At 42.7% G+C, this 25,771-nt stretch overlaps 1 protein-coding gene across 5 annotated transcripts in view; it reads left to right on the forward strand.

Annotated features, from left to right (window-relative positions):
• Irf2 (interferon regulatory factor 2) overlaps window positions 1–25,771 on the forward strand; it is a 110,681-nt gene that overhangs the window by 68,073 nt on the left and 16,837 nt on the right. For all 5 annotated transcript variants that reach the window (XM_031339737.1, XM_031339738.1, XM_031339735.1 and 2 more), the window contains exons 3-6: window positions 247–346; window positions 986–1,162; window positions 1,466–1,512; window positions 12,468–12,585. In XM_031339737.1, coding sequence (XP_031195597.1) covers window positions 247–346; window positions 986–1,162; window positions 1,466–1,512; window positions 12,468–12,585 — 442 coding nt within the window. The remainder of the gene's footprint in view (window positions 1–246; window positions 347–985; window positions 1,163–1,465; window positions 1,513–12,467; window positions 12,586–25,771) is intronic.

Genomic DNA, 25,771 nt, shown 5'->3' on the forward strand with positions numbered 1-25,771 from the left:
CCACACCTAGCTTTTTATGTGAGTGTTTACACTTGGGTCTTCATGTTTACACAGTGAGCATTTAGCCAACTGAGCCAACTTCCCAGCCCATGGGCTTGTTTTACAGTCGACTTTCCTGCAGACACACAACAAACTCAGTTTTGCTTAGCTGTGAAATTGAGCACTAGAACTTTAGAAGCCCATGCTATCTTCAGTCAAAGCCCATGACTTCAGTGTTTACCTAATTTTTTTTTTCTTTCCTTTCAGGAAAAGAAGATTTTCCAGATCCCCTGGATGCATGCAGCTAGACACGGATGGGATGTGGAAAAGGATGCTCCACTCTTTAGAAACTGGGCGATCCATACAGGTATTAAGCCTTGCCTTGTTTGTTCACACAGTTGTTGTTGTGTATTTTTGTTTTCATTACACAATTATCCTGGCTCATGATCTTGTGAGGATAGCTCTGAAAATCCTGTGATCTGGGAGATGTATGAGTTGTATAGGCTACATCACTCAAAAGACGTAATGTCCCACCCATTCCAGAGGTTCCCAGTCTTTAAATTTCCCATAGACATGGTATTCTGATAAGTTCTTCATGGTTACCAGGAGAAATTAGCACTATTAACTTATGGTAATATCTTTATTTATTACAAAAATTCTGCAGGGAGCTATCTTCAGATATGGACCTTTTACTTCATATTTGAAGCTAGTTAAGTCTGCTTGTTGATGTTCTAGTCTTGTGTATAACTGGAATCTTAATTCTACCATTTTATTATCCCCCCTCAAACTATATAGTAGAGCCAGAGTGACCAGCTTGTCACGGTGTGGCTCCCATTGTCTAGACTTTTAAAAATAAAATGCCAGTACTTTGCTGAAATGACTCAGCAAAGTGGGATTGTTGGTCAAATGGAACAAAAATGCTTTTTGCACCCCCTGGCAGGACTGGTTTTAGACATTTCCCCCCTTGTCTAATGCCTCCCTTCCTTATCTTTGGCTGTTTTGCTAGGAAAGCATCAACCAGGAGTAGATAAACCAGATCCAAAAACATGGAAAGCAAATTTTCGATGTGCCATGAATTCCTTGCCTGACATTGAGGAAGTGAAGGACAGAAGCATAAAGAAAGGAAACAACGCCTTCAGAGTCTACCGGATGTTACCCTTATCTGAACGACCTTCCAAGAAAGGTAGAGCTGTTTACGGACTAAAGCATCGCTCAGTGTCTGTAACAGTCCCATTTTGGTCTTTTCATTTATGCCTCTCAGTCCCTTTCAAGGGTAGAATGCTTGTCCACTCTAGAGGGGACCACTCTGCCTTTACTGGCCTTGGAGAAATGACTTTCAAGGCACCAAAGGCAGACAAGACGCCTTTGGAATTTTGATCTCGTATAGATGAGGCAAGCGGCTTTCAGAAAGAATTTAACGTAGGAACGTCCTTGTTTCCCTGTCCTTCAATGAATTGATCCAGAACTACCTTTTTTGTTGCCACAGGAAAGAAACCAAAGACAGAAAAAGAAGAGAGAGTTAAGCACATCAAGGTAATCTTTGGTTGTTTAGAAAGCCCCTGTTTAACCGTGTCGTGATGATTCCTGTTCTGTCTCATCAGGACCTTGGCAAAGGCTTTGGTCTTTCTCCTTCTGCTATTGTGTTTTACGTGCTTTTTACATCTCCTCCTCTGCATGTACCCACCTGCAGACACAACTACACAGATACTTTATCCAGTCCGGTGTCCCAGAGAAAAGTGTGCAGATGACATCATTGATTCATAGAGCTTGGCAGTCCAATCTGTCAACTCCAGCTAAGCTCCAGCGGCCACCCTGTATCTAATGCTGTGAAATATGATTTCAGAAATATGTTTGAAAATTAGAGCAATTTTTATCTCTAATAGAGATGTATTAACTTTATTTCTATCTGTCACAAGCCATTAGGTTGGGCACACAGTAGTTCAGATACTCCATTAGTGAGAGTTTCAGTGGCTGATTCTCTGCTTTGTGAGCGAATCATCCATGTAAGTCCCAGGAGTTTTGCATGGAGACAGGTCTGTGTGCTTGTGGTTTTCAGTTGACTCGGTGGGTCTAACCACACCCCTGTATTTCAATGATCATAGTGCATAGAAGGTGTAGCCCTTGTTAAATGCTGAAAAAAGTGTCAGGTAATCCCATGCCTGACTGGGGAGGCCCATCAGTTGTCAAGTGAAGAGCACACAGCACAGTTAGAGACCCAAAGACCACCCAAGAGATGATATAAGTGTCTGGCTTCTGTTTATAGAGGAAGGAACTGAAGTGTGAGTAGACTGGCTTTTGTGCAAGGTCCCATGGTTCCTTAGAACTGAACTTGAAGTGGATATAGGACATTCTGATTTATTAAAAAAAAAAGGCAAAAACCCCACAGAGTGATGTAATGTAGGTATCTCAATCGACTTCAGAAGAGATAGCGTCCCATGTGTACCATGAGGGTGCTTGGCTGGTCTCCAGGATTCTCCACCCCTGCCAGGTACCTTCATGGAAAATGTAGTAGTTTGTGTAGAACCTATCCACATCTTCCATTTACTTTAAATTACCCCTTGGCTACTTTTAATACTTACTATGACATAAAAGTTATTGTGTTATATCATTTAGATAACAATAAGAAGAAAAACTCTGTATACGTTTTGTACAGACCAGTGATTGGTTGAATATGTAATATGTAGGGTACAGAATTGTGGATACATACAGCTGTCTGTTGTTAGATTTTTCTTTATGTGTATAGGCTCTGTGCATGTATGTTTGTGCACCATGTACATGCCTGGTACCTACAGAGGCCTTGGATTCCTTGGAGCTGGAGTCAAGGACAATTGTGAGCCTTCACGTAGGTTCTAAGAATAGAACGGCGGCCTTCTCAGAGAGCAGGTGCTAGGCACTGCAAAGCTGCTTGTCTAGCCCCTGGAGTTAGAGTTTGAGGGAAATCTTAGCTTGATGCTCAAGGTTGAGAGATGCTTATCTCTGTAATGGAAAATAAATATTTTAGGTAGACTAGCAGTGACACTTCATTTCATTTTTGATATTTTAAAGTTTCTGATTTATTTGAAAAATAGCACAGGATTGGGGACTGGAGAGGCAGCTCAGTGGTTAAGACTGCATCTAGGGGACCTGAGTTTGGTTCCCAGCACCTATGTCAGATGGCTCACAACAACCTTTAACTGCAGCTTTAAGAGATCCAAAGCCGTCTTCTGGCTTCTACAGACATGCACACAACTCACTCTCTCTCTCTCTGTGTCTCTCTCTGTCTCTCTCTCTCTCTCTCTCTTTCTCTCTCTCCCCTCTGATTCTCTCTTTCTCTCTCACGCACACACATACAAAATAAACAAGTAAATAATAATTTCAAAAATAGCATAGGATTAATGATGAATTTTGTTGTAATTTTTATTGTGGAATATTTTTGAACACATAGGAAGGAGTAAAAGTAAATCTAGATCATCCCCTGATTTTAATATTAATCAATTCCTGACCAAATTTGCTTCATCAGTGCCTCCATCCTTTCCCTCACTTTCCATATCATCCTAGATATTTGACCCATTTTGACTACAGAAACAATTTGTAATAGTTGTCAAAATATTTTCAGGCAAATCTCAAATATGATGTTTCTTCCATAAGCATTTCACTATATATTTTTAAAAGTACATACCCTTTAAAAATGCCATGGTATTACTATTTTAGCTGATGAATTTGACAGGGATCCGTCAGTATCATTAAATATCTAGCCAATGCTCAGGTTTCCTATCATCACAGAAATGTTACTACAGCATACACACACATACACATACACACACATACACATACACATACACACACACACACACACACACACACACACACACACACACACACACACACACACACACATGAGCTGGGTGTGGTAGGGAGCACACATCTAGAATTCCAGCATCCAAGAGGCTAAGTTAGGGAGATCTTGAGGGCGATTGCCCTGCACCATATAATCTGAAGAAACTTTGTTTCAGAAAAGAAAAAGAAAATTACCTGAGAACCTCATGTGATTTTTTTTTTTTTTTTGCTGTATCTCAAGAATTTTTCTTTCTTTTTAAAAATATTTTAATGACTTATTTTTACTTTATGTGCATTGTTTTGCCTATATGATATCTGTATGAGGCAGCCAGATCTCCTGGAATTGGAGTTACTGACAGTTGTGAGCTGCCATGTGGTTGCTGGGAATTGAGCCCAGGTCCTCTGGAACCCAGAATTTTCTTTCTTTCTTTGTTTAATTTGTTGTTTTTTCTTTGAGATTCAGTCTCACTGTACAGCCTAGGCTGGCCACAGACTTGCAGCAGTTCTCTTCCCTTGGCCTCTCTTAGTGCTGGGATCATGGACCAGAGCCGCCACAGCCATCTTGAGTTGTCTTATTTTTAGTCTATGGGCTTTTTCCTATGTCTCTTTTTATAAAAAAAAAAACAAAAAACATTATTTTCTCCCTATGATTATAAAAAACTAATCATTAACCATACTGTTTTCCATGGGATATTTTTTATACATTTTTTATACATTTTTATACAATGTATGGGATACATTTTACTCAAAATGTAGGTCTATACATCTCAGTAAGAGACGTATAACTTTTTTTTCCACAGATACCTAATTTGAAGAATTCACTGTACTCATAGGTGTGATTGTCTCATATTTACTATCTTCACAGCATTCAGTGACCAGCATAGAACAAGCAATACATATCTGGTAGCTGAATGTTTATTAAATAAACACATAGATATATTTTTTATATATGGTGGGAGCCAGGGGCTTTACATTGGAGTACAGATTTAATTTCATAATTGCAGTTAGTAGAAAAACGACAGCAGAATAACATCTACTTTTCAGTATATTTTCCTCACATGTAACCACTGAATGGAAATTCAGTATCAAATAACAAAGATTATATGGCAGGCCATTATGTTCTGTCTCTTTAAGACCGGCAGACTGCTTGCTCTGAAGCTGGGATCCACAGTCAAGGCTGAGACATGCAACTGCAGAAATGTGAGGAAATGCGCTTCCTAGGGTAGGCATGTGGGGTTCTCATAAGGAAAGGGTAGCTTTGGTTACATCAGCCTTGTGGGGCCACTAAAATGAGCAAGTTGAGGAAGGCACTGCCACGGGTGAGGCTTGGCCATGTTGATCCAGGAAGTGAGAGGCCTTAAATGCAGCCACGTGAGTGAAGCTCCTGCTCAGGAGCAACTGTTATGAAATCCCTGTGTAACAAAGATGTGATTAACACTGTGTTCCTTAAGGGACATTGTTCTTTCAGCGGAAGGCTGATGAATCATCCGTGGTGCAGCCTAACCTTCAGATGCAGCTATCTTTTGCATTGATCGACCTGCAGAATGTTTCCAAAGTTAATTCCATGATGGCTTTGGGATCATACAGTTAAAAGATTTTCTTTACTATAGGATTAATAGTTTATTTTTGTTAAAAGACAAAGTACATAAGTTGAGCCATGTTTGGTAACGTATGTCCATAATCCTAGCAATTGGGAAGTGGAGGTAGAAGGGCCAGGAATTTTAACATAAGCCTAGGTTACATAGGAAGTTTGAGGTTAGCCTGTGCTTCACTAAATCCTGTTTCATAAAATAAAACAACCACTAACCATACTGGGCCACAGACAGGTTCACTGTGTGTTTCTTGTTGTTCCAGAAGCGTTGTTTCTCCAAGGTCCATGGCTGTATAGTAGAAATGGAGATAAGGGGGGGACGTGGTCAGAGTTAAGATGGAGTCACTGGGCATGGTAGTGTTTTCCTGTCAGTCTGGCCTTGACAAGGTGGAAGCAGGAGGATATTAAATTTAAGGCAAGTCTGGGCTTTATAATAAACCCTTTTCTCAAAGCAAGATGAAGTTGGTTGTACCAGCTCTTCCCAAAGTCAAGGGGTTAGAAGAAAATGCTTTTTATGCATGGATAGCTGAAAATAAATATATTCTAACGTTTCTTCATTCCTATCTGTGTTCATTTAAACACAGACAAATTTCATCTCAATACTGAGGAGTTAAAACAGAAACTGGGGGTTTGTAACTGGCCTGGCAGAAGTGAAGATATTCTGAAGAGAAGTGACCAGACAATTCAAACAGTGAACCCAAAGAAATGGGAACTTTCCCAGAATTCTCTTGCTAAGAGAAGGAAAAGCCCCCATCCAATGGGGGAAACTTGTCTCCCAGTGAGATTTTACACAGTCCTAATAATTTGTTAGACCACGTTTTCATCTCGAAGCCTGTTCTCTGAGCCATGTTTGGTTGCCCATCCCCAATAGCCACTTAACAGAGCCAAATTAATAGTAGAAACCAGAAAATTGAGATTGTTTTTTGAATATGACAACATTGGGAAGAAGAACAGAAAGATCCAGTGAACCCTCAGGTCCATCTTTAGGGTACCAAAAGGCCACCATCTTCAGGGTCCCGAAAGGCCACCATCTTCAGTGTCCTGAAAGGCAATTAAAGTTTAAATAGAAGACAGAGAACATGAACATCTACTTAGTCCTGGTCAAGATGTGGTCCTGCCCACCACAGACCCATCATTTTCTGGGCTTCAGTAACATTTTGTAAGGTCATCTAATTGGTGCAGGTGTACCTATATAACATATCTTCATTTCTATCACTGTCTGTCTTTGAGAGTATATCCTGTGTGCTTAGTGGGCCATACATCACTGAAATAAACTGCCCTCTGTGGCACTACCTGTCTAACCTAAGGCAATTAGAATAAGAGAAACAGTAGTGAGCAGAATGGGTGCGTTTCAAAAAATACCGTGGAACAGATTGCTCTCTTACGACAGATTGCTCTGTTCCTTATAGGCGAGACCAAGAACGATAAGGCTAAAAGTAGGCAGGGCAGTAGGTGTTGACAATTTTTAGCTCCTCTAAATGATATTATTCCCTTATTTAGCTCTTCCTGTGATGGTCAGAGTTTTCCCCTTTTCCATATCAAGGAAGTACAGGCATAGGGGCTGAGTCATTTTCCCAAGATGGCATTAGCTTTCTGGAGTTTGCAAACTTCGTGCCTCAGCCTTCTGGAAGCTGCAGAACTTGAGCTAAGCCCTGAGGAGGGAAATGTGGCCCGGATCAGGTCATCCTCACTCCCTAGGAGGGGATGCTTCCTGAATGAAGGTCTAGAGGTCGGAGGTATTTGGTTTTCTCGGAATGAATATGGAAAGTGGCTTAAATTAATCAGGGGCAGTGTATGGAGAACAATGGGAAATAAAGGTGCACAGGTAAGATGGATATGAAGAGTGCTTCCCGTCTCGGGGGGGGGCGGTTATTTGTAGATGAAAACGCAGGCATTTCCAGATCAACGCATCAGTGTTCCCATGGAAACAGAATAGAAATGGGCCTAATGTCATTTGGTGGAAGTCACTGGTCTGTGTTAGCTCTGAGGGCAGCAGCCATGTGGATAGAAGTTGCAGAATAGCCGTTACCCATTCTGCAGACCTTTCTCACAAGAGTGTTTCCTGCAACAGTACATTCCTGATTAGACAGGACTCTTAGGGCAGCAGCCCCTTCCTTGCTTGGGAAAATTCTTCAGGTTTGGAACTGTGATTGCCAGTATCCGAGGTCTACTTGAAAACGCATCAGAGCTGCTTTGGATAAAGCTGGCTAGGAGGCTGAAGCTGGTCAGCAGCCATCACTGGCCATTCCCGCCGCCTCCCCCACTGGTGGGCTAAGTCACTTCTATGGACACAGAAAGGATAGCTTTCCCCTTAGAGGAAAGAAAAGATAGTTTATTCTAGAGCTAAACTTGAGTGACCGTGGCTCTGGAACACAGGTTTGGGTCACCCCAAAGTCCATGTTTTACTGTGGAAGCGGTTTTATAGTTATACCAAATTGAGAAAATCCTAAGTCAAGGCAAATTTAAACCACATTGGTGGGTGCATCAGAGAGGCGTTTACAGTGAGCTGGGGAAGCTTTCCCATAGGCCTCATATCTGATGGCATTCAGAGTTTTGGTGTTGTTAGAAGCTAGGCTTCTGTTGTGCTGTGGCAACATAGTTCAAAAGTGTTTATTGACTAGTCCTACCATGTTAGTTCTGACACAGTGTGGGCAAGGATAGCTATTAAGGAGGCTAAAGCTAGCTCAAGATGAGCTAAGTAGTCCTACATCATCCCAATATCCTTATCTTACTGAAGTTCCAGTCAGTGGATCAGTCTCTCTAGACATGGCTCCTTACCAGGAAGTCTTGTTCACACATCTTTAGGAAACAAAGTTGAACTACTTGGGGCAAAGGTTTGGAGCCCAGTGGTTCAAGGTAAAAGGAAGAAAATGACAGACTACACAGTAGCAAGTATAGACAAAGATGGTGACCGCTGGGATGGAACCCAGAGGACATTGCTTCAGAGTGTGGAGCGTGAAGACAGGAGCAGTTAAAAGAGGAAGATATAGAGAAGAAATACTAAGCCTGGAGCTTGTTTGTGAGTGAAATGAGAGGGAGAGCCCTGGCAAGCAGATGTCGTGCTGAGTGTCTGAGGCCCAGAGACGTGACCCTTTACTCCAGAACGGCATTGGAAGTCTTGAAAACAGGCCTTTTTTTCCAAGACAGAAATTCTCTGAAATGAAGAGAAAGAAAAGGGAGTGAAGAATGAGCCATGAGAAGCTGGTCAGTGAGAGATGAGTAAAGATGGCCTTGCTTCAGGCAAGGAAAGGTGAAGGCAGGCGGGAGGCCACGTGACAGTGTTTGTTTTCCATGATGCTGTGACTGCCAAGGTGTCCTCTGCTCCTGCTCAGGTTCTGTCCCTGCCTTTGTTTATGAAGCTCAGCCTGGCCCTTTTAACAGAGACCTAGAGGTACCCTTTGATCTGAGGTCCTCAAATTGACTTTGAGAGAGCAGTTTGAGATAGGAGGTTGGTAGGGGTGGGAAATGTTCTGGTGGCCATTCCATTGGGCCCTGAGACGACAGAGCTAGACAAAGTGCTTTATCACAGGGGCGAGGCAGAAGGTACTTGGAGCAGAGGGGTTAGGTGTCCCGCCCTCTGGCTCTTCTGCTTTATCTCACAAGCCCAACTAGATGACAAGCCCATCTAGCAAGCCAAGGCCGGAGACCAACCAAAGTGAGCCTGTTTTATGGCTGTTAAGGATAGCCACCACTCAAACTTAGAACTCTCTGTGGTATCCATTTCCTTTTACTTAAAAATCCTTTAAGCTGCGCCAGGTCTTAGATTCTGTAGTTACAGAAGATGTCTTTGAGCCTAAATATTTGGCAGGGTTAATTTGGTACTACAAAGGGAATCTGCCTGAGAGTGATTTACTTGTTTGTTGGTTTGTTTGTTTCTGTTGAAGGGAGGCAAGAGGCTTAGAAACCAAAGTAGCCACAGGTAAGCTGATTTATAAGAGAACCTCTAACATGATGCTCAGGACTCACTGGGCTAGGCTCCAATGCAGTGGTAGTATGGGGGAGTGTTGAGACAGGCAGAGATGGGTCACCAAAATGACCAGGACAGGCCGTCCATCTTTTACACTGTCTCTGCATGTTCATAGGGAACCGTCACCTCTTTCCACAGTTTGGAAGCCTTGGGTTTTTAATGTTATTTAGGATTTTTGTAAAGATGTTTGTGTTGCATTATTTAGTATCTATTTGTGCGCCTGTACATATGCCTATGCCCATACATGCACAGTGTGTAGTGTATGTAGTGTAGGTCAGAGAACTCCTCACCTTGTTTATTGTTTTTTTAACCTCTTAGCTTTTGAGATCCCCATTGCTAATTATTTCAAAAGTTTTGACTGAGTTCTTGAAGAAGCTTCTCTCCTGGGACCAAATGGGCCCAAGTTCCACACCCTGGAAGGAAGCTGGTCAGGGTGCTGTGCAGCACATAATGTTCTACACGTTACCATCTTGTCCGATGGAGCAGTGCTTCTCAGCCTTCCTAATTCTGTGACCCTTTAGCACAATTCCTTATGTTGTATTGACCCCAACCATAGAATTATTTTCATTGCTATTCCATAACTTCAACTTTGCTACTTTTATGAATCGTAATGTAAACATCTGATATGCAGAATATCTGAGATCCAATGATGTGAAGGATCATTGACCTCCCCAAGTGGGTCATGACCCACAGGTTGAGAACGGATGCTCTGGGGTGACAGAACCAATGAGAGTTTTCCCAGAGTGGTTGTAGGAGCAGTAAGACAAGTTCCAAATAGTCTCTCAATAGCCATTAGTTGAATGTTCTGCCCCAGGCAGGACACCAGGTAGGCAGAGAGAAGCAGCAGCCGCCCACTCCATCCATCCTGTTCTCCATCTGGATGGGTGCAGAAGATGAGGCTCCTGCATCACACCAGGCTAAAAGTAGCATGATCTTGGAAAACAAACTTAGTGAGTCCTAATTTTTCTCTCATAAAAAGTGACAGAAGTATCATTTGTCACCAGTATTTAAACTGTAGATCATGTAAAACACTTTGAGGTCTCTGTTACAAAGTCAGAATAATTCAATTTTTGAATAACGCAAACCTGGCTGTTTTATTCCTTTGATAAGAAGTCTAGAAATAGAATGACTTGTAAAAAAAAAAAAAGGAAACAAAAAGAGAACGTACAGTTCTGCCTGTCCTTTGTTTAAAGTCCTTTACTTAGTTTTCTTAGGGAGGAATTGAGGAAATGACTGGCATAATGGAATGTGGCACATGATTGGGGAGGGGAAAATGGAACAGGGACCATTGAGAGCCAGAGAGAAAAGATGGTGCCATGGTGAGGTGCACATACGCAGCATCTGCAGGCGTTTCAGGCTGCCTGAGGATGGAGCTTAGGGAAGGGACTTGAGAAAGGGCCCTTGGATTTGGGAAGAACAGTTTTATTGGTGACCTTTGATGGTAGCGAGTGTTATTTAAGAATAAATGTGTTGTCTATATTCGTCTCCTTTAAGCTTCTCCTCACCCCGTGGCATCCATTACCACTCTCAGCTCCCATAGGACTACAATGACTCAAGAGGGGACTAAAGGGTTAAATTCAGCCCGTGAGAAGCAGAAGAGCCAGGCTTGGTCACCTGGTCTGATTCCAGAATCATCTTCTTAGCACTCTCTCTGGGGGTTTCATTCTGCAGGCAGTGGCAGGACAGGACTGTAGACCTACCTAAGGGTGTACATGAGAAGGTGGAGTTAGCAAAGGCAGGCCTTTGCTTAAATGTTTGACCATAAAGGAGGGGAAACTGGTAAGATCCCTCCCCCTCTTCCTGAAAGAACAAGCCTTCTTTTGGAACTTACTAACAAGGGGAAAATGCAAGTTGCTAAGAGAGAAAGGGGTGAGATTTTCGCTCAGTGGGCTGCCCTGGGGTCTTCTGGGTATTTGACCTTTGGTGTAGTGGGTGAACCCTACAGTGAGGGCTTTTTGTTTGTTTGTTTGTTTTGTTTTCCTTAAACTGGGCTGAACATCAAGGTGATGCCCTTCATACAAAGGGGGATTGCCAGGGGATCATGAGGACTGTACGGAGTTTGATCTCAACTCCCCAGTGTGACCAATTGATAAGAATGCCCTGTCTGCCTTAGAATGCCCACTATTCCTGACTTTACTGCTTTACCCACAATGCTCCTCTGCTTGCAACCCTATTTCCACTCTCCTCCACTAGCTACTTCTTCCATTTTGGATTCCTTGGGAGTCGTCCCACTATGTGGCTTTTTTGTCTGGCTTATTGCTATCTCTGAAACAAATGTAGTCTTACCAGAAGGAAATATACCCTCATCAAAGTTCTGAGAATCAAACGTACTTTAGAACTTGTTTTCTTTGATTGGTCGGTACTCTCAGGGAGTGGAGGGTTCAAGTACCCTTGAATGAAGAACAGATACAGAGTCAAAACAAAGGAAGGATGAATTCTCCTTTGTCCTAGTCAGTGTCACTATGTAGCTTCTTGGGCTGGGTGGGAGTTTTCCGAACAAGAAGGATGTTAGTGTGAAGCTGTGGAAGTGGGATTACCTGTCTGGCGATAGGCCAGTGAGATGGAGACTTCGGCTAAGGTTGTGACTCATGTTATCATCTGACCACCAGTGCAGTGTGCTCAAGTGGCCGTACCCCATCACGCATGCCCAAGTACTCACTTCCATCTTCCTCTGAGCTCCCGTCACTGGCTCATCACCTAGGCAGGGTTTATTTTAAGAAGTGATTGCAAAGGCAGAGGCCTCCCTTCTCTCCAGGAATCAAGGTCCCAGGTGCTCCTGGGTGCTGCCTCAGAGGAGGAGGCTGGGGACCCAGGCAGGGACTCATGTGACAGAGCAGCAGCTCCATCCAACCACAGAGCAGTCTTCTGTGCAGCTGCAGGTATTTCCTGAGGGCAAGCCAGATGTGCTGAGAACATTTCCTTGAAGGAAAATGAAAGAAACCGAATAGCTCGCATCTTTAATGTCAGGCTGATTTAAAGAGACAGGGGGTGCACTTGGGACATGAACAAACGAATAACCCCAGGATTCAACCAATTAGACAGGGGGAAATTGAAAGCTAAGCAAGGGGAGAGGAAGGAGGTGTTCTCAATTCTTTTTTCTTTTCTTCTTCCTAGCAAGAACCAGTTGAGTCATCTTTGGGGCTTAGTAATGGAGTAAGTGGCTTTTCTCCTGAGTATGCGGTCCTGACTTCAGCTATAAAAAATGAAGTGGATAGTACGGTGAACATCATAGGTAAACTGTTTTGACATCTTCTTTTTATACTCACCAGCAGCTCTGAGGTCTAAACTTTGTAAAAACAGTAATCTCAAAATAACACAGTCAGTAAGAGGAGGTCTTGGAACGTGTCCAAATCCCAGTCCTAGCCCCTAGGTTTCAGAGCTTCCTCAGTGAGATGAAGGTTTGTGGAGGAGTGAGAACCAAGAAAAGAAGGCCAGGCATTCCAGCTTCCTCTCTGGTGGCTAGTGGTTAGCAATTCTTCATCCATCATTGTCAGCTATGTGGACAAAAATGTCATTTGTTTAACTTGGGAACCAAGGAGAGGAGAGGTCACCTCTATGGATCCTCTCAGCGTTGGCCTTGTGCATATCTGCCCAGAGGTGGCACTAGTTTTACAGGCCAAGAAACTGAGGCAGGGAAACCTTCTGTCAATAGATTTGCAGAGACTTTTCCATCATCAAGGATGGAGTTCTGGGAGTAAAGTCAATAGGGAACAAGCTGGGCTCTATTCCTATTTTTGTGGGGACCTAATAGGCAAGGCCACAGGTAAACATAGCACTCGCATTTGTAGTCTGTGATGCAAAGGAAGAAAACAGAGATGACTAGGCATAACCTAGAAACTGGATTTGCATGGTAAGGGCGGGTGTCCTCAGAAGAGTGCCCTCCACCACAGTACCTGTGTGAGGAGAAGCAGGCGACATGTGGAGGCAGGCAGGATGCTGACAGGATGCTGGGTAGAAAAGCATCTGAAGGAACAGAAAGCAGCCAGTGCCACATAGTGTCGGAAGTCTAGTGACTGCTCATGACGTCTCCTCAGAGATAGCAGGTCTTTGATGACTGTTCCCGGTTGTCAACTTGACCACATCTGGAATTAACTAAAACCCAGGCAGCTGGGTACACCTGTAAGGAATGTCTTTTCCTTAATTAAATCATTTAAAATGAGAGGACCCACTTTTAATCCAGATTGTTTTGAGGTGGGATAGTCCACCTTCAAACTGGGCCACACCATCTGCTGGCAGCCTATATAAAGAACATGGAAGAAGGACGGTTTTTAGTTTTTTATGTGTGTGTATACAAATATATGTATGCATATATATGCATATATATTCCATTGGTTCTGTTCTTCTAGAGAACCCTGACTAATAAAGATTTTGGTACCAGAAATGGTTCTAGAACAACAGAAGTATAATATGCAATTTTAAGATATCTGGAATAGGCTTTCCAACATGCCAGAACCTATAGTTACTGAAGCCTCTCCTAGAAGTTCCAAGAATATTAAAAACCCATTGTGTGAACTGTTTTATAAACTAAAAGAGAATAAGTGCATTTGGTTATCCTGATTCACCGATTGTGAGAGGCAATAGATTTGGTGACTCGGTATAGAAAATGTTGGACAATTTATGGAAAAATAAGGAAAATGATGATTGTTGAGTGCTCCTAGTCTTTCTAGATAATTTAACATTGGAAAATGATAAACTCCAAGATAAAATTAACCAACTTCTAGTGTCTCAGGATAGTGTGAAGAACAACAATGATCTTGGTGATAAAACAGACTAGCTCCAAATGCACGTAAACAGCCTAAAGATGTCTAAGTGTACCCTGGACAGGCATCTACTTCCTGGCAGCCACAGAGCACAGTTACAGAAAATCAAACAAAGCCCTATTGTAAGGTTGACTGAATAAGGGTGAACATTTAAGTTCCAGCCTGGGAGGATGTTGGCCATTAAAGTAAGGGCATTAATTGGTACAGAACGGGACCCTGTAACTTGGGATGGAGATATATGGGGAGACTCTATTGAAGTTGAGAACTTTGAACCCTCAGGTTCTCGAGGTTTTGTCTTAACTGAGGTCTTAGTCTCTCTAACCTCAGCAGATGTACTCACACCACCCCCTCTGAAGTATTGCCCTTTTCACCTTTGACCAAGAAAATTGATCCTTCATTGTCTGCTAAGCTTCCTCTGAAAGAGACACAATACTGGTGTCCCTTGGGGCCACCAATACTTGCCTCTAGACCTACAATCAGAACTAAGGTTAAGCAGGCTCCTAGAAGGGAACTAGAACGTGTGGACCACAAGGAAGTGCACCACATACACTACTAAAGAGTCTAACAAATTTGCTCATTCATTTATGCAGAACTCTAGGAAATATTTGTGGTGTTCTGAGGGTGGGAGATAATGCAGAAGGAACATAAAACTGAGTTTTTTGATATGGTCCCTCTGCATGGAGGTTCTAGGTTTAATATGGAAATTTGCTCAATTAAAATGGGTGTGAAAATTTTGTTTGAATGGTTGGTAAAGCATTTGTCAAAAGATGGCCTACTGAAAAGGAGTTGGAGATGTCTGCTATTCCTTGGCTTAGTGTTGATGAAGGGCTTTTATGACTCAGGGAAATTGCAGTGCTAGAGTGGATATTCAATCCTTCATATGGGAAGACCCAGAAGATGTGCCCTTCACTAATCTTAATGTAAGACGGTTAAATTGGTGAGAGGGCCCTGGCACATTTGAACAGCTTTGTTTCCCTTTTCCTGTGTCAGACCTTAGGGTCAAAGACAGTACTGTTCAGTTGGATGAATTAAATGCAGTAGGTTTAATTGGAGACGAAGAGGGCCAGGTGGCAGCACTAAATTGCCAGAGGTGATGTGATTATAGTTATTATAATGGCCAGCATAGACAAAGCAATGTTCATAATGGCCTAACCTGTAATGGGCAACACAAATAGAGTAAATTTTATAATGGCCTGACTCGCATGGACTGTTGGTACTGGCTAATCAATATGGTGTTTCTGGTATAAACTAGATAAAAAAAAAACCCACTGCATTTGTAGTTACTATGTGCAAGTGGAAAAATTCTCAAATAAAAGGTTGCATTGGATCATGGCAAAATGCAATCTCAATCTATAAACTAATTTTCAGACTTGAACCAGTTTGTAGACCCAGAACCCTTTAAATGAAGGAATGGCTAGGTGTCCCTGAGGAAGGACCTTGATGAAATGCCTAAGAGTTTTCCTGTTAGTCTTTCTCCAGTCCTTGCCCCAGAAGGATATATGGCCTTTTACCAGGGCACCTTTATCCTGGGGGAAAGGAAAGAATCAGAATTTCTAGGGTATATTGGATACTGGTTCTGAATTGACACTGATTCTGGAAGATCTCAAGAAACACTGTGGCCTTCATGTTAAAGAAGGGGCTTATGGAAGTCAATGATTAATGGAGTTTTGGCTGAAATACAACTAACAGACCCAAGGGGTCCTGGAACTCATCCTTTAGTCCATTTCCCAGATTTAAATTGTGTAACTGGGATTGATACATTTGGATGTTGGTATAATCTTACATTGGTTCTCTGACCAGTGGAGTAAGGGATATTATGGTTGCAAGCCATTGGAGTTGTCTCCACTAGGGAAAATAATGAATCAAAGACAATTTCACATTCCAGGAGGAATTGAAAAAATAAGTGCCATCCTCAAAGACTTGAAAGATGCAGGGATGGTGGTTCCCACCAAATCTCCCTTTAACTTTCCTATATGGCCAGTGCAGAAGACACATGGATCATGGAGCATGACTATTGATAACTTAATCAAGTAGTGACTCCCAATTTGCAGCATCTGTACTAGATGTGGTATCCTCAACCCATGGTATGCAGCTGTTGATCTAGCAAATGCCTTTTTTGGGGGGAAACCTCTCCATAAGAACCATCAGAAGCAGTTTGTCTTCAGTTGGCAAGGCCAGCAATATACCTTTACAGTTTTACTTAAGGACATATGAACTCTCCAGCCCTGTGTCATAACTTTGTTCAAAGAGATCTTGATCACATGTCTTTCCAAAAAGTATCACACTGGTGCATTATATTGATGATGTTATACTGACTGTTACCAAATGAGTAAGAGGTAGCAACCACTTTGGACTTTTCTGTGACACATTCTCATCAAAGGATGAGAAATAAACCCAACCCAAAATTCAAGGAGTCTAGTGGTGTGTGCCATGTAAAGGTGTTCCTTCTTAGGTGAAGAATAAGTTATTGCACTTGGCCCCTGCTAGCAACAAGAAAGCAGTGCTGAATCTTGTTTATTGGGCTTGCTTGGGTTCTGAAAAACAGCCTATTACTCATGTGGGTATGTTACTCCAGCCCGTATTCTAAGTGACTTGGAAACCTGCTAGCTTTGAATGAGATCTGGAACAGGAGGGGGCTCTTCAATAGGTCCAGGCTGCTCTAACCCTTGGACCATATGATCCAGCAGACTTAATGGTACTTGAGGTGTCAATGCTTTTTGGAGTTTAGGCAGGTCCCTAGAGGTGAATCACAGAAGAGACCTTTGGGATTTTGGAACAAGACTCTACCATCATCTGCAGACAACTATTCGCCCTCTGGGAGACAGTTCTTCGCCTGCTGTTGGGCCTTGGTGGAAACTGAATGCTTGACAACTAGCCACAAAGTTACCATTCAGGCTGAGCTTCCCATCATGAGCTGGGTCTTTTCTCACCCATTGTCATAAAACAGGGTGTGTACTGCAGAAATCCATCATCAAATGGAAGTGGTATATATGTGACTTCAGTCCTGAAGGTGCAAAAAATTTACGTTAAGAGATTGCTCAAACACCCATGGCTTCTACTCCCATTACAATGCTATCTGCTCCCAAGCATGCACATACATCCTCATGGAGTATGCCCTATGATCAGTTAAGTGAAGAAGAGAAGACTAGGGCCTGATTCTACACGCTATGTAGACATTGCCCAGAAATGGACAGCTGCAGCTTTACAACCCCTTTTTTGAGACAACCCTGAATGACACCAGTGAAGGTACGTCTTCACAGTGGGCAGAACTTCTGGCAGTGCACATGGTCATACAGTTTGTTTGAAAGGAGAAACGACCAGATGTGAATTGTCACTGATTCATGGGTTGTAGCCAGTGGATTGGCTGGATGGTCAGGGACTTAGAAAAAGCATGGTTGGAAAATTGGTGAGAAAGACATCTGGGGAAGAAGTCTGTGGATAGATCTCTCCAAATGAGGGAAGGGTGTGAAGATCCTTGTGCCCCATGTGAATGATCTTTAAAAGGTGACTGTGGCAGAGGAAGATTTCTATAATCACGTACATAGGATGACCCATTCTGTGGACAGTCAGCCTCTTTCCCCAGCCATCCCTATCCTTGCCCAATGGGCCCATGAACAAAATGGCCCTGGTGGCAGAGATGGAGGTCATGCATGAGCTTGATAAGGACTTCTGCTCACCAAGTTTGACCTGACTACAGCTGCTGCTGAGTGCCAGCTCTACCATCATCGGAAACCAACACAGAGTCCCAGATGTTACACCATCCCCTGGGGGTGCCCAGCTAATGACCTGGTGACAGGTTGACTATATTGGACCATTTCCTCTGTGGAAAAGACAATGATCTGTTCTTAGCAGAGTAGCTACTTATTATGGCTATGGGTTTGCTTTTCCTTCATGTAATGCTTCTGTCAAAACTACCATCCATGGATTTACAGTGTACATTACTTATCCGCCATCACGGTGTTCCACATAGTATTGGTACTGATCAAGGAGTTTAACTTCACAGCCAGAGAATGTGATAGTGGTTCCACAATCATGGTCCACTGGTTTCCCACCACTCTGAAGCAGCTAGCCCGATAGAAAGATGGAATGGCCCTTTTTGAAAACACAGTTGTAGCACTAATTAGGTGGCAGGAGTCTGAAGGGCTGGACCAGGTTTTCCAGAAGTGCGTGCTATATGCTTTGAATTAATGTCTAAGATACGGTACAATTTTCCCATAGCCAGGAATCAGGAATCAGGGTTGGAAAAGGTAGTTCCACTCACTCACACCCTAGTGACCCGTAAGGAAAAGTTTTATTTTCTGTTCCCATGGCCTTAAGTTCTGCTGGCCTAGAAATTTGCGTTGCAGATGGGAGAGAGCTCCTGCCAGGAGCCACAACAAACATTCCACTGAGCTGGACGCTCAGACTCCCTTCTGCCTACTTAGGGCCTCTGATGCCCTCAAGCCAAGGCCAAGGAAGGAATAACATTGTTAGGAGGGGTGATTGATCCAGATTACCATGGGGAAATTGGATTGCTTCTCCACAATGGAGGAAAGAAGGATTATGTCTGGAGTGCAGGAGATCCTTTGGGGTGTCTCTTGGTGCTATCGCATCCTGTTATTGAAGTCAATGGGAAACTACTACAACTTAATCCAGGCAGGATGACAAAGGGCACAGACCCTTCAGGAGTGAAAGTATGGGTCACTCCTCCAGGAAAAGAGCCAAGACCTGGTGCAGCTCTTGCCAAGGATGGAGGAAATGCAGAATAGGTAGTGAGGAAGGTAGTTATAAATACCAGCTAAGGCCACGTGGCCGGTTGCAGAAATGAGGATCATAAGTGACATGAGTATTTCTGTCATATTTTGTTAAGAATACATTTGTGCAGAGATCTGAGTTTTTTGTCCTTGATTTCTTTATCATGTAATTTAATATCAATTAAGAGAATATTAGTGGTCATCATATTTAAGTTCTGAGATACCAAAAGAACGTTCGTTAAGGCACATTGCCACCCATTGCAAAATACTTTAGTAAATTTTAGTACGTAAATACTCACTTTTCTAACAATACTTAACTTTTTATTTCTAAAACAAAATATTATTTACATTTTATTTTAGATATTAAATTTATCTTTAGTCAAAATCATTTTATAATATTTTTATGAAAATAATTTTTAAATTTAAATATATTTTTATCATATTTATCCCCTTCCCAAGGCTTTTTAAATCCCATGTTTGTGGTTATATAAGGAATAATTATATCATAATTATGACCTGGTTAAATATATAATACATTTGCAATTATATGTATGATAGTCATATCATGTTAGGTATAATTATGGCCTGGTTATTGTTTTCACTTGGAAATTAGGCATGACATAAGGAGATGTGATTTCATGTCAAACTGACAAGAGGTGGACTTTTGATGGTTATTCTTGGTTTTTAACTTGACTATATCTGTAGTGAACCAAAACTCCAGTGTCTGTGTACACTGGGAGGGTTTTTTCTTAATTAAATAATTTGAAGTGGGATGATCCCATTTTTAATCTGTATCTCTGATGTAGAATGTTACACCTAATCCAGCTCTTTTGAGGTGGGAAGTTTCGCCTTTAATCTGGGCCACATCTTCTGCTGCTGTCCTGTATAAAGGAATGGAAGAAGGAAGAGTCCTTGTCCTTTGCCTTCTTGCCCTCACTCTTGTTGGCAAGTCCATTCCTTCACAGCCATTAGAGTCCATGTCTTCAGTATCGATATATACAGTATGGTATGCTGTAGATCAGTGGAGATCTTCAGCCTCGTGGGCTAAACAACTACTACAATCTTGGATTTTGTTGGATTAGCTGAACCATGGCCTGTAAGCAACTCTAATGAATACACACACACACACACACACACACACACACACACACACACACACACACTCTCTTTCAGTTCTGTTCCTCTAGAGAACTGTGATTAATACAAGTAGGCAGGGACTTAGTAGATTATGGTAAGAAAGTTGGATTTTATTCAGATTATTGGGAAGGTGTTTAAAATTGGGGTTTGGGGGCTGGCAAGTTGTGTCAGCAGTTAAGAGAGCTAGCTGCTCTTTCAGTGGATCAGAGTTTGGTTGCCAGTATGAATGCTGGGCAGCTCACAACTGCCTGTGACTCCAGCTCCAGGGAATCTGAGATGCTCTTCCGGCCTCTGTAAGAACCGGCAAACAAGTATGCATGCATATGGATAGACAGATTGACACACACACACACACACACACACACACACACACACACACAAATAAATAAACAAACAAAAATAAATCAGTTTTTCTACATTGAAGCATAATATGGACAATAAAAGGCCCAAAGCAGGCACTATTGCCTTCAGGGTTTCAGGCAAGTAGGTGTGTAGTGAGTTACATCCCAGTATTATCCTGCCGAGAGGCCATGATTAACAGACTCTGGGTACACCTTGCAAAGCCAGAGGCCTGGCAGTGAACCTAGCTTGAATCTGCACACAGAATCCAGAGCTGAGGCTGCATGGCCAAGGAATACTTAGTGGTCCATAAAACTTTGCTTCAATATGGCCTTCTGACATTTCTAAGAACTTGAAAGAACCAACAAAGATACACCAAGCTTCTCGAATAGGTGGTTTCCTATCAAATTCTTAGCCGCACACTGACTGACAAGAGGCTACAGCCAGAAACTGTCAGTATCCGTCATCCCCCTAGATTTTGGAGATTCACCCCTCTTTTGGAGGTATCCCCTCTTTCTTGTCTTCTGCCCCATGGAAGTAATATCCATTTCTGTCTCTTTTTCTATGGGGAACCACTTAGCTTTCTTAGTAGGCAGGCCTGGAGAATTTACATATGCCTCTTGGAGCCTTAGAAAATTTCCCCCTATTCCCCCAAACTCCAGGCTCAATTTCTTAAGACTTACCTCACTTTGAATGTACTGCATGGTCTTAAAGTTTGCCTTCATTTATTAGGTGAAGTGAACCTCAGTCTGCCAGACCAGAGCAGAGGGTTGTTTCCCGTGGTCTCCCGTGATTGTTTGTAACGCTACTCATCCGCTTTTAATTGACAAGTGATAGTTATGAATTTATAAAGGATGCAGTATGATGCTGTGATCGATGCGCGCACGGTAGGGACAATTAATTCTTAATACTAATGAAAGCATCTGCCGACCACGTCAACATTTTCTTTTGGGACATCAGAAGTTTTGGGGGTTTTTGTTTTGTTTTGTTTAAAACAAAAAACGAATTCTCCCAGCCGTTTGGAAGCACACAGTACAGTATCACCAAGGCTGGGAACATGCAGTGCTAAAGACCAGAAAAGTCCTCAAGGCTAACCATGCTCTATGCCCTTGGGGCAACATTCCCCTTCCGTCCATGACCAGCCTCCACTGATTACCTTCCTCCCCTCTGTTTCCAATGAGAGTGGCTTCACTTTGACTCAGCTGAGGCCAAGCAGTACTATCGTTCTATGCCTGCCTTATTTCACTAAGCAACATCTCCGGTTCTACCTTTCTTTTCCTTCCTTCCTTCTCTTTCTCCTTTTTCCTTTTTCTTTTCTTGTCTTTTTGGTGGCCCTTGGTGTGGAGACTTTCTGGCCGTCCCTTGCCCTCTTGCACGGTGGGTGCTACCTGGAGCTGGTGTAAGGTTGAGTAGGTATTCTCCTCTGAGGCGAAGATACTGGACAGGGTTCCTGAGACCATCACCTGCTAGACTAACGCTTGTCTTCCTGGTCTTAATAGTGACCAGGAAGTTAATAGTCAGTAGACTTAATGCTACATTAGCAATGAATCGCTGCAAAATTAGCCAGAAGGCATCTTTCTGTTTAGCTGGTTGCCCTTACAAAGTGAGTGGTTGAAATGAAATAGAACCGTCATGTAGCTCAATGGATAGCCAATCAATGCTGAGGTTCATCGTGTTATTCTTTCAGACTTTAAACTCTTTTCAGATTAAACTCCAAACAGACTTGAACACTTTTGCCTATAGCATCCCACACATGTCTTATTGGCCACCTCGGTCTTTGAGGCTTCTGGATAGAACGGAGAAACAGAGATCTGGATCCATGGCTATAGTGGCTTCTGAGAGACTCTCTCTTGAGATTATCTTTATTTATGAATGACACCATTTCTCACTTTTCACTGACTTGCTTCTAAGCCTGGGTTGCATTTCAGTTTTGTATTTGGGCCCCAACACAAAAACTACAAGGTGTTTGCACCCTATGTCATTGAATGTATGAGAACTGGAAGCTGGAATAGGCTACTTCATTTTATAGCTTTTGTAGCCTTTTGCCACGGACCGGGATTTCTCGTGGGGTCCCTGTTCCGCGGGACACGGGATTCTGGCCAGGTGGGCACGGGATTCGGCTTTGACAAACAGACTACACATGGGTGGTGTAAAATCTGAGTGTATTTTTCCAATATGGAGTCAGGTTTAAATAATCCATTCAGAAAGGTTTGAAAAATTCAGATGGTACAATGATCAAAATACATCAAACAAAGTACAGGTACATAACTCTATGTTAAAAACACAATGAGTCAGACAACAAAGTAAATACATGTTAATTTAACAAGAACTAAACAAAAATTACAATCTGAAAGAAAGCTTAGCTCTGGCCAGAATCACCTGGCTCCTAGAAAACAGAAAACAGCTCCTCTTCAACTCGTTGCTATAGTTACAGGCTGGGTGGGCCCAGGTGAGTTTTTCAACTAAGTCACTTTTCTGGGCCAGCGGGAGCTGGCCCCAAGAAGCACCTGCTAGGCCAGTTCCTAAGAGTGATTCAGCTACAAATCTAATATCGCCTGTCTAAGTTAACTAAGAATGAAGATTTCACCTGATGTAGCCCTGGGATAGTTTGCCCATTCTGTAAGCTATTATGCCTTACAATGCTAGAAGCTGTTAGTATCAATGGCTTAACATTCCAAGCCAGGGTTAGGCTAAGAAGTTAGAACATTTGATGAAGGTCAGAAAACAAAGTCCAAATTTTCTCTTACTAGCTGTAAGAATATAATATCTTGGTGAGTTCCTAACACACAAGTACAAAAACATATCTGGGCCACCTCTGAGTTTGGGGTGCCAGACAACAGTACAGAGACAGGAGGCTGACTTTCCTTAAAGTTTTCGCCTCAAATACCACCATCACGCAGGTGTGCATGACAGCCTTTCATATCTGGAGGCTCATTAGCCCAGGAGCTGGCCTGAAAATCACTGAGTTCAGTGGAGACTAGCCACTTTCATTCTGCTCAGAGTTGGCTGTTTTCATAAGTGAAAACTGTGGGGGTACTGTTACCCTGACAATCGAACCCTTGGTTAGTGTCTACATACATGCACACATGCGCACACTCATACAGTACAGTTCCCAGTATCTATGTTGGGCAGCTCACAATTGCCCATGACTCTAAATCCAGAGGGTTTGACATCTTTTTCTGGTCTTTGTGGATATCTGCATGTACACACCCATATACACAGACAAATAGGCAGACAGTCAGTCTAAACAGTGCAATGTCTCCTTGCCGAACTGTGCCCTCTAAGTTCACTTATTCTGAATGATTGAGTCATGGGATTAGTGCCCAGAAAAGTGTCCCCATTTCTCTCTAAGGGAAGGGAGACGTTTTCCTGTCTTTAGCATCAAATTTCGATTGGGTTTTGGGTGACTTCTCTGTGTGGGACATGTCAAATTGTTCTGACAGTGCTCTGCTGCTATCCTACCCGAGGCACCAGAGCTTCTGCTGATCTGTATGGAACAGATCTGCAGGCCAGACTACGACAGTTGGCAGGAGCCTTGCTGCCAACCTGTGAGGCAGTGCTTTCCAGCCTCTTTGTGTTTCTTGATAGAAAGGAACCCACCCCACCCTTCAATAATACAAAGATCACCAGAAACAAGGTGCCTTATTCAACACTCTAATGGGCATAAAGCAACCTAAAGTGACTAGATGCAAGACAATTAGGAAATGATATAGATTGTCTTAATTTTAGCTTCTCAAAACACACCTTGGAGGATTGTCTTTTCTGGCAACTTCTTCCAACTTGATTAGCTTTATGTAGAGCAAAGATCAAGTTTCAGGAGCGTTTTACTCTTTCCCTTTTCTTCTCTCTCTGAGTTGCCGGGACTTTATGTGTGTTAGATGAACACTCCAGTATGGAATTATACAACCTTAGCTTTAAGGAGTGTTTTCGTTGTTGTTGTTGTGTTTGTTTTAAGCTGAGTCTCACAATCCAGGAATAGGTTAATCCATAGGAAACAAAAAAAAAAAATACAATATGTAGTATTTGGCAGCCTGGGCATCCAGATCTGGATCACACAGGTGGGACAGTCACCATCTGCTAATCGGGAGCCGTTCATGGGGGAGCTTGGCTGTTGTTTTTGCAGAGTTATGAAGGTTTTTATGAGCTTAAGAAGGCTGCCATTTTTCCGTGAGGCTTTCTCTTCTCCCCTCGTTCCTGTTCACCGCCACCTGTTGATAATTAACTCTCAGGTACCCCGCCCTCACCCTTGTACCCTTTCCGTTGTTGTCTTCTGTTTCTGACACTGTTTATAGTCAGACCTTGCTTTTCTCCTGGGCTCTGCTTCCATCCTCCCCCCCTCCTACTCATTCTCTGTTACAAGGTGATTTTTTTTTTAAACTGCCCCTAGTACAATATTAACATAGTCTTAATGCAAAATGTGCTGGAGTCTCCTTCATGTCTGCCATCACCTGTCCATGCCTAACATCTTGGCCTATCATGTCCAGACCTGTTTGAGCTTGAACGAGCCTAAATAATCTAACAGTGTGTAGCAAGCTGTAGAGAAGGAGGTTGGTGGGAGACCTTAGGACCAAACCACACCTAGGTTCTCACTTCCTGCTAGCCTAGCACATTGTGCTCATGTTTTTGCCCCAGAACATTGACCCCTGAGATGCTGATTAACCCTGCAGAGTTTTACTGGGAGACCTGTGTGCTCTGCTCTAAGCAATAGCATGTGATTCTGTGTGCCCTCTGCTTGACGAGTCCTCTTGTTAAACTGTTGCTTCTTCTTATACCTATGTCAACTACTTGAGGTAGGAGTAGCCTAATGGTACCATAAGCCAGACAATAGCCCTGATGCTAGATAGCCCAGACAACTGACCCAGGTTAGGACTCAGCCCTGGCCTTATGTTCCTAACCTTCTCCCAACCTAGTAGTGGCTGGTATTTTACAGAAATGATTGCTGTATTCGATAGAGATGGGGTACTAGATTAGCTCTTACTGGACTTGGATTTCAAACCTACTTTTACAGTTTTTAATTCATACCTCTTAAAATCTTAGACCAGTGTGTCTAAGGGTTTCTATTGCTGTGAAGAGACAAGAGACAAATGGCAACTAATTGGGGCTGGCTTACAGTTCAGACAGTTGGTCCATTGTCACCATGGCAGGAAGCATGGTGGCATGTGGGCTGAAGAGGGAGCTGAGAGTTCTACATCTGGATCAGCAGGCAGCAGGAAGAGACTGAGCCACTAGGCCTGCCTTGAGCTTCTGAACCCCGCCCCCACCGCCCTCAGTGACACATCCTCCAATAACCACACCTACTTCAAGAAGGCCACGCCTCCTAATAGTGCCCTGTGAGCCTATGGGGGGGGCATCTTTATTTATTTATTTTTATCTGATAAATCTTTTTTATTAGATATTTTCTTTATTTACATGTAAATTTCTCCATTCCCAGTTTCCCCTACAAAAAACA

This window comes from Mastomys coucha, unplaced genomic scaffold, assembly GCF_008632895.1.
Source record: "Mastomys coucha isolate ucsf_1 unplaced genomic scaffold, UCSF_Mcou_1 pScaffold22, whole genome shotgun sequence".
In the NCBI taxonomy this organism is placed as follows: Eukaryota; Metazoa; Chordata; class Mammalia; order Rodentia; family Muridae; genus Mastomys; species Mastomys coucha.